Source organism: Rhineura floridana, chromosome 20, assembly GCF_030035675.1.
Source record: "Rhineura floridana isolate rRhiFlo1 chromosome 20, rRhiFlo1.hap2, whole genome shotgun sequence".
NCBI lineage: Eukaryota > Metazoa > Chordata > Lepidosauria > Squamata > Rhineuridae > Rhineura > Rhineura floridana.
The window spans coordinates 21,078,322-21,092,970 of NC_084499.1; the positions used below are offsets into that span (position 1 = coordinate 21,078,322).

General features: G+C 44.8%; 1 protein-coding gene across 2 annotated transcripts in view; it reads left to right on the forward strand.

Annotated features, from left to right (window-relative positions):
* Positions 1-14,649, forward strand: part of COL5A1 (collagen type V alpha 1 chain) — a 175,639-nt gene that overhangs the window by 67,155 nt on the left and 93,835 nt on the right. For both annotated transcript variants that reach the window (XM_061604403.1, XM_061604404.1), the window contains exons 6-11: positions 1,459-1,617; positions 2,994-3,245; positions 3,618-3,776; positions 4,055-4,111; positions 8,822-8,863; positions 9,861-9,923. In XM_061604403.1, coding sequence (XP_061460387.1) covers positions 1,459-1,617; positions 2,994-3,245; positions 3,618-3,776; positions 4,055-4,111; positions 8,822-8,863; positions 9,861-9,923 — 732 coding nt within the window. The remainder of the gene's footprint in view (positions 1-1,458; positions 1,618-2,993; positions 3,246-3,617; positions 3,777-4,054; positions 4,112-8,821; positions 8,864-9,860; positions 9,924-14,649) is intronic.

A 14,649-nucleotide genomic window follows, 5' to 3' on the forward strand; every position in this document is an offset into this window, starting at 1 on the left:
TGCAGAGCCTCCATGTTGGTTATTGCTCTAAGTTAAAGCAAAGGATTTGGGGGAAGATTTTTGTTCTGCAGCTAAATGTTATCAAGCAATATTTTTATTTCTTTTATTATTTATCTTTACAGCCCTTCCAGGCACAGGCAGCAGAAATATAGCAAACAAAATTAAATGCAATGTGCAGTTAGAATCATAAAGCAAACAACCCCCCTCACACACAAACAAGAAGCCCTCCACAAAGTCAAGCCAATGTTTGAATAACAAACTGGCAGCATGGAATTGCGCTGATCACGGAAGGAGCTAGTTAGAAACGGGACCGGGGGAAAGATGGAAATGTGTTTCTTTATTTACTTGTTGCATTTGTATACCACTCCATAGCTGGAGCTCTCTCTTTTTTAACCTGAATATCTGCAAATGAAATAGAACGCCACAAGTGCGGAGGCTTGTCTTGGGAGTGGATGGGTGACTCTATGGAACTGTGTAGGTGTGTAGACTCCAAGGAAGATTCCACTCGCTCCAGCTCAGTGCCAAGACTCCCACCCATTAAGACTTTTCCATGTTTCACTGCAGTTTGGGCTGCTTATGCACCATACATTTGAAGCCCATGAATTTAAAGAGAATCCTGGGAACTCTAGTTTGTTAAGCGTTCTGGGAATTGTTGCTCTGTGCAGGGTAAACTACAGTTCCCAAGATTCTTCGGTGCGGGGGGAAGCCATGTTCTTTCAATGTATGGTGTGTGCGCAGCTGCAATATCTGCATTTGGCTGGCTCACACTCTGGCTCACATGCTCAGGACACGTGACCAAAGAGGACACATGAAGGAGCAAGACTCCCTCTTCAGATCAGTGCAGATCAGCTGAGGCAGAGGATTATATAACCCCCTTCAGTCAGGTGATCCATCTGACGGGCGCAGTGACAGCCAGTGGCTCCATGTCATTGGGGCAGTAGAATCCACTCCAGGCTTTAGTCTGAAGTTTCAAGGAGCTGTCCAAGGTGCTTCAAGAGCCTGCTGGATCAGGCCAGTGGCCCATCTAGTCCAGCCTCCTGTTCTCAGAGTGGCCAACCAGATGCCCATTATGGGAAGGAGCCCACAAGCAGGCCAGAGCGCAAGAGCAGTCTCCCGCCTGCAGTTTCCAGCATATCACCTCTGACTGTGAAGGCAGAGCATAGACATTGTGGCTAGTAGCCATTGATAGCCTTTATCCTCCAAGAATTTGTCTAATCCTCTCTTAAAGCCCTCCACGTTGGTGGCCACCACGGCCTCCAGTATGGGAGCAGATTTCACAGCTTCACTATCCGCTGTGTGAAGAATTCCTTTCTTTTGACCCTCCTGTTCCCAGCTTGGAGAACAAACTTAGCACAAAACCAAATACAACCACATTTCATCTGTCACACTTGTGTGACTTGACGCACTTCACATGTTCTAAGATGACATGGGGTTTTTGCCTTGTTTGTTGTCTTGCAGTACACAGATGGAGATGGGAACCTCGAAGTGGAAGGAGAAACGTACTATTATGAATATCCCTACTATGAAGACACGGACGATGCAGGCAAAGTGATCCCTCCGACTACCCAAACTGTGGATACTGAAGAAGCACCCCAGGAAAGGACAGAAACCACTCAGGTATGGAAGCATGAGCCACAAGTAGACATTCTCTAGACCACTGGAATTAGTGGCCTAGTCCACTTCTTTCTGAAACTTCCTCCCAACAATTTTGCCAACCAGGTTACAACTGTAAAAGTTCAGTTTCAGTAATTAGTGTGTGTGTGTGTTGGGGGGAGCAAAACCCAGCCAAACTTACTTGCATCAGCAGTCCTCCTTGTGGCCACAGTCTCTCCCCCCCCCCCATACACAACGTAAGTCCCCTGGAAAGGACACTGCATCGTCCCATCATGTCATTAATTGGGGACTTCTAGAAAGGGGGGGGGAGTCTGGTCACCTCCAGGAGGAGCACAGTAGGAAATCAGACAGCAACAAAAACTGGTGAGCTGGGAAAAGGGCTGAACGAATCTGCAAAACTTCATTTCTCTCACTTTTTCATTTTTCTCCTAATATACACCTTGTTTGTGTGTGTGCAATTTTGCCTAATATGCACATTTTTGCAAGCGGTTTTCCTTACCATAAATGCAGTGTTGAATGCTGTTTTAATATATGACTTTTTAATATTTGAGATGTACTCAAATTTCACAAAATTTGAATTTGACACCAGATTTCCTATTTATTAAATAATATTAATATTGATATTTTTGTGGGGAAAACCCAAATCGGTATTTATCACAAATAGCGAACACGATCCCTGATGAAGTGGCACCGGAAAGAAGGTCCAATGGAAGGAAAATCAAACCTGCAGAGAAATGCAGATCCCATTCCTAATATATAGAGAGATATATGTGTGTATGCGTGTGTGTGTGTGTGTGCATGCATGTTTGTGGGTTTTGCATTGTTCATGAAGGGTGAATTACGTGTATTAAAATGCAAACTGAATCCATTTTCTGCCCTGTCCCCACTGGGCGTTTTGTGGGTACCAGGCAGGCATGCCTGGCGCCATCACTATGTGTTCTGAGGTGCCAGGCAAAATAATGCTTGTTCCCCCAGGCATTTGGAGCTTAAATTTCTCCTTGTTTTTAGCAGGGTGAGCTGGAACTGTTCTTTTATGTGTATAATTTGTGTATTCTAGACTGTTTTTTATCCTTGTTTCAACACTTGTTTTTAAATGTTTGTTTTGTAAAAACAGATAATCCATCAGTAAAACATTGTTAAATATCAATAAATACTCAAACAGCAGTGTGGTTAATCTTAGGAGCCAGGGAAGCCAGCTTAAATAGATGGGTCTTCAAGAGGTGTTTAAAACTTGCCAATGCTTTTATTCCCAAACAGTGCATGGCAGGGTATTCCAGAGAACGGGTATTGAGGGGTGTGCACATCTCCTAGGCTGTCTGCATCCTAGCAGGGAATCCTCTAAGAGCAGGTAACAGCACCTTCTCCTTTTTGGAAAACAGGATCTTGCCCCTCCACCCACAGCAGCCCCACCTCTTGTGGAGAGCCCTCAAGAAGAGACCAAGGAAGAAGAGAGGGTGGAAGATCCACTGGTGGATGAATATAATTATGGAACCATAACGGATGAATATTACACTCCTCTTCCCTATGAGGATCTCAACTACGAGGACCTAGAGACTTTGGATAAGCTTCCAGAAGGCGGCGTTGAGGCAGAGATACCCACCAGCACAGTAATCACCTACAATGGAACTGAGGTAATTTCTTTGACATGTTCCTGATATATATATATATATATTGTCGCCACCATGGGTCCTACTCAGAGTAGACCTATTGAAACAGATGAACCTTGGGACTATTAATTTCAATGGGTCTACTCTGAGTAGAACTTAATTGGATAGAACCCTAAGTTGTTCTCTGTTCATGTGGAGCAATGGTGATCCTTATCAGGCTAAGTCACATGAACTGTGCATGCCCTAAAATATATCCCAGAATCCTCTGCAGCCTGCAGAGGCGTCATGGCAGGTGAATTCATGCTGGAAAGGTTCCCTGGTGCTAGAAAATCTGAGAAACCTCTGGCATGGAGGGAAAGGTCTAATCCCTCCTTCGATCTGTTCTTTTCTGTTTAGGATGCCGAGCGAGAGAGTGAAGGCAGAGAAGACTCAAACAAGGACTTCACAGAGGAGACCATCACAGAATATGACAACTACTATGGCTACTATGAACGAACAGACTCCCCTGACATCGGACCCGGCATGCCTGCTAACCAGGACACCATTTACGAAGGGGTAAAGAAAGGCCTGGCTGCTTGAGAATGGTGAAGATGAGCTTCAGGGGTTAAACCAGCACCTCAAATTCATGGATTGGCATTAATTGAGTTGGCTTCTTGGCAGATGTGTAGGGAATGCTGAAAAGGTTCTGAACTGACATGGAAGACACCTTACCTCACAGTTCAAATAGCAGCACAGGGTTTTTTTTAGGAGGGATGGCTTTTATTTAACTAGTGTTCACAAAGTGGGGTCCTTTGTCGGTCTGTCCTTACTTGTGTTTTCCTTATCTGGTGCAGATTGGTGGGCCACGAGGCGAAAAGGGGCAGAAAGGGGAGCCAGCAATCATTGAACCGGTAAGAACTCTTGCCGTTGCCCTGTATTTGCTTTGGAGCTGGAGAATCCATATTAAATTGTGCACTTATGGAGAAAAATCCATTAATCATATCAAACTAGTGCTAGGGTGGAGAACTTCAGGTCTACGGGCCAAATGTGGTCCTCTAGGCACCTCTGTCAGTCCTTCAGGACTCTTTACCAAGCCACAGCCCTCGCCAGTTCTTCTTCATGTCCTCTTTGAGTGCTTCTGGCTGGCTGAACTCACATAATACCTCTTGCTTGCCTGGATGGAGGATAGAGAGTGTGTGTTTGGGTTTGTGTGGGATGGAATGATCCATCAATTTTGGTTCTCTCAGTTTCTCATTTTTCCAATCTTAAATTTGGCTCTCATCTTTTTTGCAGCAATTTGCTTTTTTTAAAAAAACAAACATTATCAACATTGATAAGCATTTTGGTGCAAATTTATCCTAATCAATACATTTTTATAGACAGTTTTGACTAATGTACACATTTTTGCAATCAATTTCTCCTAATACACCACATTTTATATGTTATTTTCATGAACATAGTCAGTTTTATGAACACTTGCCCCTAATATATGCATTTTATAAACATTGGTTGGCAAACTGTATCACAAAATTCAGGTCAGTTCATACTTGGGTCTGTAAAAATAAAGAATGAGGAAGGCCTTGTTGCACAGCGCAAAGGGCAGCTTAATATCTGTGCATCGGGAGTAACACGCAACAGATGGACGGGTTCAAGATGGATTGTCAAGACCATCTTCTGCCCTGTATCCCCAGCGGGACTTTTGCTGCCGCCTAAGATGCCCTTTCCAAAAGTAATCAGCATAGTGTGGACAGCTGTCCTCATGCCCCCCATAGTTTTTTAACAGTTGTACAACCAGTTGGGATTTAGCTCCACAAGATCCTAAATACTCCATCTGGTCTCATATACCTTTTTTTGTTGTTGTTTAAATAAAGACTGCTCAATCCAGAAATTTCCCCACATCTTCATAAACTTGGGTGATGCCAACTTTCTTTTAGGGCAGGGCTCCCATGCCTTTCATGCTTCCAGGCCAAACAGAATTTCAGCAGCTGATGCTTCCTCCCCCACCCTGCATCACTTTTTAATCTCTAGGCCGGGGACAACTTCCCCAACCAAATTCCAGCATGTTGGTTGTGCCGGTGGGGAGGCATTGGAGCCCTGCCAGAAAAGAAGTTGGCAACCTTAGCTTAGTTAGAGCAACGCGACCTCCCCTCCAGCAAATCTTGCTCCCCTCACAATCCAGGCCAGTTCCTCAGCCCAGCCACATCCACACTCCATGTCCAGCTGTGACTTCTCCATTCCTTAAAAAAAGGGGAGAAGCACCCCTTCTTCAGCTCATTCCTCCCTCTCCCTCTCGCAGTCGCTGCGTACAAGTCTTTAATTAATTAATTAAGTTTTTTCTTGCATTGTCTGGCGTGTGGAGTCGAAAGGCCTTCATCCGCTGCTTCTCTCTTTCACCTGATGATTTTCCTAGGAGGGGAAATGAAATCAGAACCAACTCTGCCTCTCGTAGCTTCCCAGTTCCTTCCTCCCCTCCATCTTCTTCCTCCAGCCTCGGATCCCCACTTTGGATGACAGGACAGTTGTAGCTGAAACGTTAAAGTGTGTGCGTGCGCGTGCACTTGTGTGCTGTGCATGCAGGAATAAAACCAGAGGCGTATTCATCTCGAGGACAGCACAGAGGATCGGCTGAAACAGTTGCAAGGAGTTACAGAAGGGGAACAAAAACATGCTCGGGCCAGCTTAATCATCCCCAAAGAATTTGGCAGCTGTGGACGGCTTGCAAAACGCCGGACCACCGAATGGTTGCCAGAATGTAAACAAGACCAAATGCTGCCTTTCCCTCTCCGGATGGCCTGTCCGAAAAAGAAACATTCTGGGGCTTTAAAAAAAACCCGCTCCCTGAGATGCATTCCAAGTAAGACTGGGCACTTCCCCACCCCCCAGCTGAGGCCCTTCAGCAACTACATAATAAATTTACTTGAAGTTAAACTGCGGGAGGGGGGTATTTCAGCTGCTTACTGTACTTTCCGGAATAGCCTCTCTCTCTCTCTCTCTCTCATGGTTCTTTGAGCTCAACATGCAACATTCTCTGGCGCCTGCAAGTTTTGCAATGCGGAAGAGGGTTAAACAAGTTAAAAGTAGCAGCTGCTGCAGAAAAAGAGGTTATATCTGTCCCCTATTCTGTTCCCCAAATTTAAATCCTCTCTTCAAAGCTGCTATGCACCCTGCAAGGAAAGCATACTGACATCAGCAGAATGTGGCTTCTCCCTACAGAACAAAACAGGAGCCTTGGGAAGGAGGCATTTGAATCAGGGAAGAGTCATTGGAGGAAAGGCTGGATCCCTGATCCGTTTCTCCCCTATGGAGAAGGGCCATAGCCTGGTGGCAGAGCATCTGCCTGGCATGCAGAAGGTCCCGGCTAGGAATGGGCAAGAAATTCAATTTAGCTGTCATTTCAAGCCAAATCTAACAAAATTCATACTTTCCAAAACAATATGAGAACCGAAACTGACAGCCGTCCTTCGAAATTCGCACTTGTTTGACTTGTGTGATGCAGTTCGACAACCAAACGATGCTTACCCAAAATGCAGGTGTTAGTGGAAAGTGGGCATGAAAATGAATATATGAGTGAAAATAAGATACAAAAATTCATTGTATGACAAGAAACTGGTTGCCAAAATGTGTACATTAATCAAAATGGCCTATTATGAGAAATTTGCCCTAAAACGCTGGAGGATTTTCATGATTTTTTTTTTTAAAAAATCTCAAATTGCTGCAGAAATGTGAAGACCTAGATTTAAGGAATGAGGAACTGAGAGAGCTGAAATCGACAGATCCTTCCAACCCTGGTCCCAGGTTCACCCAGCAACGGCATCTCCTGACAGGGTTGAGAAAGCTCCCTCTCTGCAACTCTGCTGCCAGTCAGTGTAGACAATACTGAGCTAGATGGACCAATGGTCTGTCTTGGTACAAGGCAGCTTCCTGTGCCCCTCCCACCCTGCGGCTTTTCACTTTCAAAACCGTTTGGAGGCCCCGATAGTGGGTGGCTTAGACCTGCACCAAAAAGGCAAGCGATTGCATCCAGCTGTGGAAGTTCTGTTGAGACCTTAATGCACCTGCTCTCATCACTGGCCCATTGGCTTCACTGGGGCCTCTCTCAGGAGAATGCAAAAATGGCGTGGGGTGCTTAAATACCTGGCGATGGGCGGCTGCCACAATAGCAGTCCCGTGGGCTGCTCTTGGCTTTTGGGTAGACTTCACTGAGAGGGAATGTCATCAAAGACGCCAGGTTTTGGCAGAGGGTGAAGCTGGAGGAGTCAATCTGATGCGACATGGCACCCACCTTTCTTTGCTCAGCCAGCCCCACTCTTTGGCTCCCCCACACCTGCCCCCCCGGTGGGGTGCCTGGGAGCTTCTGCTCTGTGATTCATGGAGCATCGGGTTGCATGATGACCCGATACTGCTGCGGATCTCAGAGTAGACTCCACCCTAAGGAGAGTGGGCTGCAGGGGCCTTCAGCCAGGGCCCAGCTGATGCCAGGTCTAGTGGGATATAATAATAATAATAATAATAATAATAATAATAATAATAAATCCTCTAGCTGAGGAGAGTCTCCAGATGCCCTCAGTGCTGGAACTGAAACATGAAGAACCCAGAATGATGGGCAGGTGCCAGGAATGTGTGTGTGTGTTTTCTTTGGTCAGGAATGGGCAAATTGCGCACACCCCTTTTGTAGCCCTTCTAGGGAAGCCTGTGCAGTGTTTCCTTGACTGATGAGATGTGAAGAATGCAGCCCGTGAGGGCAGCGGGGTCTTTCTGGCAAAGCTCTGATGTCCAGCAAGGACTCAAGGGACTGCCTTCCAAGGGCAGGGTTAGGGTCTGTCGGTGACAGGCAGCAGACGGCTGATGGTGGCCTCCAAATCAGCCAGCAAAATAGACCTGGCGCAAAGCACAGAGCTGTTGAAGTTGGTGGCAGCCGTCGGTGCCTCTTGCAGGAGCGAATTCCAGAAGTGTCACTCTACGTGGCGTGAAGAAGCACTGCCTTTTGTCTGCCCTGAATTTTCCAACATTCAGCTTCATTGGATGTCCCCAAGTTCTAGTGTTATGAGAGAGGGAGAAAAAGTCTCTGTGCCCACTTTCATCACACCAGGAATAATCTAGTACACCTCTATCATGTCACGTCTTATTTGCCTTTTTCCAAAGCGGAAATGCCCCAAATGTTGTAACCTTTCCTTATAGAAGGTCTCTTTGGTGAAAAGCTGCCTGATAATTATTAATTGGCTTAATACACATCTACACACGCACACATACACAATGCACACTTATTCTTTGAGTCAGTTTTGGTTGTTGTAAGTCCAGCTATTAACAGGGCTGTACAGGTGCCACAATTTCACAGGAGCATCCGAAAACACAAAAACCAAAACAAAGCAAGTTTGTAGTTCTTATGCCCTGAAGAATGTGGGCAATGCCAGGGAGCTAAATTAGATTTCCAGAAATGGTGTGTCTCTCTTTGTGCAACAGTAGAATCCAAACAAAATATGCAATTTTGCACAATTTGCACATATCGCAGGATTAAGGGGTGTTTTTTTAGTATAGATTTTAGATTAGATTTTTTAAGGAAAACTTAGAGTACCCACAGGCCTGCCTGTTAAATATGTTTCTCTCTCTCTTTTTGTTTTCAGGGCATGCTCATTGAAGGCCCATCCGGGCCAGAAGGTCCAGCAGTAAGTTGCGTACATAATTATATATGTGCTCTTTTTCTCTTCTTTTCTCAAGACTTAGCACACCATCGTGCATTTGTGTGCCTTTCAGCTCTTTCTAGAGCACAGCTGTTCCCTGGGTTGAATCACTTCCAGATGATGGGCATGGATCTAAAAGCCTTGTGATGTCAATTTGGCCATGCTCAAGTAAATACATAATTCTCATAACTTTTCGTGTTCATTGTCTGTGCACACACACTTCCTTTATTTATTTATTTATTTATTTATTTATTTATTAAATTTCTATACCGCCCCATAGCCGAAGCTCTCTGGGCGGTTCACAACAGAATAAAACATCAATATACAATTAAAACCACATATAGAATTCAAAACACACAGGAATACTAAATATTAAAATACTAATATACTAAAATACTAAAATTATTAAATGTAAAAGTATGAAGATGTGATAATGTTACATGATTAAAATGCCTGAGAGAAGAGGAAGGTTTTAACCTGGCGCCGAAAAGATAACAACGTTGAAGCCAGGTGTACTTCAAGGGGGAGATCGTTCCATAGTTCGGGGGCCACCACTGAGAAGGCCCTTTTTCTTGTTGCTACCCTCCGAGCTTCTCTCTGAGTAGGCGCCCGGAGGAGGGCCTTCGATGTTGAATGAAGTGTACGGGTAGGTTCATATCGGGAGAGGCGTTCCATGAGGTATTGTGGTCCCAGGCTGTGTAAGGCTTTATATGTTAAAACCAGCACCTTGAATTGGGACTGGAAACATATAGGCAGCCAGTGCAAGCGGGCCAGAATCGGTGTTATATGTTTGGACCGCCTGGTCCCTGTTAACAATCTGGCCGCTGCATTTTGCACGAGCTGCAGTTTCCGAACCGTCTTCAAAGGCAGCCCCACGTAGAGCGCATTACAGTAATCTAATTTAGAGGTTACTAGAGCATGAACAACTGAAGCAAGGTTGTCTCTGTCTTGCAGCTAATGTTCATTTTTCCCCCTACATTAGGGTCTTCCAGGGCCTCCAGGTACAACTGGCCCTATGGGCCCGATCGGAGATCCAGGTGACAGGGTGAGTTATTGGCAAATTTCCTATTCTTTGGAGCTCAGGGTGAGTCCTACCTGCAAAACGCTGTCATTTTGCAAATACTTTGACAGCCCTGGTGTGGTGCTGGTGGAAGCCTTCCTGTCTGCAACCAGGTGGAATTAACACTCTCTGATTTGCATTAATCGCTCGATTTGGGCTGCTCGGTTGCAGAGGGGAGATGCTGCTGCATGTGTTAGTGGGGTGTTCTCTTAGGATCTGAGCATGCTTTGCCTCAGAACTGGGGAGGAGTTAGTTTGGTCAGCTTTTTGCAGGGGACTGATCTGACCCAATGCTCCTGAACTTGTCTGTGGATCAGAGCACAACTCCCAGCCAGATTCCTCCTTTCTCCAGATTTTTTTGGTGTGCAAAAAGTGTGAACAAAATTGCAATTTTGCGTAACAAGAGGCAAGCAAAACTAATGTGTACACTGCTGAATGTAAAGTGGTGAATCAGTGGGAGGGGACAACATGCAACAGCATGGAATGGGATGCAATGGCATGGAATGGAGAGATGTTTAATTGCCAGCAAGGCTGAAATGGGGCAGGACTAGCAGCTCAGCAAATCCCTGATTTTGTCCAAGTAGAAACAAGTTCAGGAAGAATTAAGCTACATGTTACCTCAGCAAATACGTTTCTCTCTCTCCAGAAATGTGGGAGTTGGGGCATTTGCAAGGGGGGACTGGTATGTGGGACTCTGGAGGGGATGCTAACCCCCCCACACACACAAACAACCTTCCCCTCCACTGAGCTTTTTCTTATTCCACAGCCAGAATGATCCTGTCCTCAAATCCATTCTTGCAGTGGATGATTCTGTGGGAGAAGGCTTAAACATTCTCTCTGCCCCCACCCCGTTTGAAAAGCATTTGCATGGGTGTTGCAAAGCAAACAGGGGAGGGGGGGTTGGATAGAGGCACTCATACTTATGAGTTGTTCCTTAACAGGATTCTGGTTGGAACTAAATCAGAACCCTCACATATGCACTCACTCAAAGCTGAGCTGAAATATGTAAACATACATTTTAAGGAATTTTCAAGAAAATTGGCTTCACGCGCACACACAAAATGGATTTCATAGCAAGGGTGCCTTCCTTTCCTGGGTTGCTGCAGGGAGTTTTGCAAACTCAAAAAACCCTTTTTCTTCTTTTTAAAAAAGAGCAATGTCCAGACCTCGTGTGGACTGTGACAGTTCACATGGATTTATGTTCCAACACAATGTTGGCATTTGTGAAATAATGCTTCCTTGGGATTTCTGATCTTAAAGCTGGTTCTTTTGACATTTCCCCCTGTCTAGATCAAGCCTTAGCCATGCCTGTTGAGTATCTCCCTAGAGAAGATGTCCTTCTCCCTGCAGGATGGTGTTGACAGGCCCCAGTAATTGCATCAAAAGCTAGCAATTGATGTGATTACCTAATCTCTGAATTTAAAAAAAGGATCCAATTTCATATCCCAAGTTATGCCTTTCAAGCGTGAGAAATGCACTGGGATATTTTGAGGCTGGGACACATTCAGTGGATTTATTTCACAAGAGTATGAAGGTTGAAAGGAGCTGGGGGAAGATGTCAAATGCTAGTCCAAATGGATTCTTCTGAGTTGTCCTCTGAATTCCATCTGGTTAAAGGGGAAGTTTTCTTTGCAGTTCTACCAGTGTCCAGCAGGAGGAGCTCCCATACGCAATCTGATTCTTCCAAAAGGGTGCCTTTCCCCCCCATTAGGTTTAATCATCTGGAATACATGTTCTTCTCAGTGTGGATTATTTCCTTGGTCTTGTTAATGTTTCCACTTGAAGTTCAAAAGAAATTCTGGATTCTTGTGTTATGGTACTGACTAAACCCATGTGGCATGACTTTAGAGTTATTGGTCAGGAGAAATTCGATTCAGTTCACATTTAAAGCCGAATTTGTCAAATTCACACTTTCCGAAACAGTATGAAAACCCAAACACAGCCATCCTTCAAAATTGGCACTTAACTGAATTTTGTGATGCCGTTCGCCAACCAAATAACATTTACAAAAATGCATACATTAGAGGGAAAGGTGCATACAAATTAATATCTTCGTGAAAATAACCTACAAAGATGCACTATATTAGGAGAAGCGAGACACCCAGGTTGTATCCAGTGCTAGTCGTATTCAGAATAGACCCATTGAAAGTAATAGTCATGGCTAACTTAGGTTCATTAATTTCAGAGGGTCTACCCTGAGGAAGACTTAGTTGAATACAACCCAGGACAGTATTTTCTTGGATGCCACCCCCCCCGAAAAAACCCACATTAAAGAGGTTTTAATGTTAAAATAGATAGATTTGTTGGAAGCAATCAAAGAAAGAGGACCAGAGTTATCTTATATTCAAGAAGAGCTGCACTGTCTGAGGTCCTCTCCAGACTGATGGTGGTGTTTTTTTGCAGATGTATTTTGCAACATGACGTTGACACAAGGATAGTGCATTAGTGGCAGATTTAAATTTGATCATCCGCACATCATTCTGCTTTATTAGTAGTAGTTCTGTGATGTTTCCTCAATGTTTTTTGGGATTGCCACCTGGAGGGACGTTCTTGCACTACAGGGTAACAAAAGCTGGGGGGGGGGGACCAGCAACTCTGGAACGCTCATGGTATGAAAAGTACCAGGATTATAGGAGGAAGTTACCGGGCATGCACTGATTGGACACAAAGCAGAATGTCCATCCCAAAACTTCTGCAGGTGCAAACACTTTTGAAAACCTCTGCTAAGTCATCTGCATGGGCTGCCCATATGCTACCAGGCCAGGTTCAAGGCTGTTGTGTTGATATGCAAAGCCCTGAACAACTTGGGTCCAGGATACCGTAAGGACCGAATGAGCCCTTATATCCCAGCCTGATCACTGAGATCATCTGGAGCAGTGCTGTTCGTTGCCCCCCGTGTTACAGAGGCCTGGCGCAAGTTGGGCATTTTGTGTTGCCAATCCCACGCTGTGGAACACTCTTCCAGCAGAAATTTGGCAGGCATCCTTGCCTTCGTCTTTCAGGCATCTCTGTGTTTAGAAATGCATACATTGAGATAAAATGCACATCAGAATGCTGTTTGTTTAAGGGTTAACTTATCTTTATGGCACCTTTCTACAGAAAGCTGTACCCAGAGCAGCTCGGAAGAAACATTATCAAAATAAAAAACACATCAATAAACTGAAATGGGGCAAAATCACCAACACAACAAGCATAAAAATAAATTCACTTTTACAAAGAAATGATCTAATACAGAAGTACAAAGCAAAATATAGTTAGTTAATATAATAAATGGTTTAAAAAATAAATACAAATTTGTATATGCATTTCATGTGGATTTTTCAAAATAATAATAATAATAATTGTTGATTAATACAGATGGAACAAACTGATGAATAAATACTTCTACAATTGTCACAGACTAGAAATGAGGCTGATTTGTCTATCCATACTGAGGGCACATTCCTAGCCCATGGAGAGTGATAGTGATGCCTAACAGGCTTGGTCAGCAACCAGGCTGACGTTGCGCCCTAGAAGAGGCTCTGGAATCTTCCTGCAGTATGCAGGAGTTCCGACAGAGGTGCAGGGCTTTCCTGGCAGATGGGGCGGTGTGGGAAATCTCCCTTGAAGGTAGAAACGTTGAAATCTGCTGCTCCGAACTGCCCCTGCCTTCCACCAGCCTCAGCTGTGTCTCTGTCACAGCACTGATTTAGGCCTGACACCTAGTGGCATTCTTTGAGTGCTGCAAGCAGTTTCTCTCTTTTTAGCTTCTTAAACTAGAGCTGCGCTGAACGTTGTGAAAATCTCTCTCTTTTTGAACTGTCCACTGGGTCCCTTTATGGGGTTTGAGTTTCCTTTTCGTTTTTGTTAAAAAAATGCTTTTAAAACTTTTAAGGCACTCTCTGCACTTTCTCTTTGCTGTCCTTGGGGTCAGTGCCATGCCACATTGCACTGAGGAAGTATGGCCAGCAGAGGGCAGTGTGAGCCTGTCTCCACAGCTTGTAAATGTCTATGCGGAACCCCCTCCCTAAAATCTCACAGTAATTTCTCTCCAACCCCCTCCCCACCTCACGAAAGTAGCTTCAAATCAGGCCCTGTGTTTGTAGGGGTTGGAATATTTTCAGGAAAGTAAGGAGTAATTTCAGACCAGCTTTAGCTTAGGCAGACCTGAGTACCCCTGTCTCAGAGATACTATTTTGAGGTAGCAGCTTAAGAACATAAGAACATAAGAAGAGCCTGCTGGATCAGGCCAGTGGCCCATCTAGTCCAGCATCCTGTTCTCACAGTGGCCTACCAGGTGCCTGGGGGAAGCCCGCAAGCAGGACCCGAGTACAAGAACACTCTCCCCTCCTGAGGCTTCCGGCAACTGGTTTTCAGAAGCATGCTGCCTCTGACTAGGGTGGCAGAGCACAGCCATCACAGCTAGTAGCCATTGATAGCCCTGTCCTCCATGAATTTGTCTAATCTTCTTTTAAAGCCATCCAAGCTGGTGGCCGTTACTGCATCTTGTGGGAGCAAATTCCATAGTTTAACTATGCGCTGAGTAAAGAAGTACTTCCTTTTGTCTGTCCTGAATCTTCCAACATTCAGCTTCTTTGAATGTCCACGAGTTCTAGTATTATGAGAGAGGGAGAAGAACTTTTCTCTATCCACTTTCTCAATGCCATGCATAATTTTATACACTTCTATCATGTCTCCTCTGACCCGCCTTTTGTCTAAACTAAAAAGCCCCA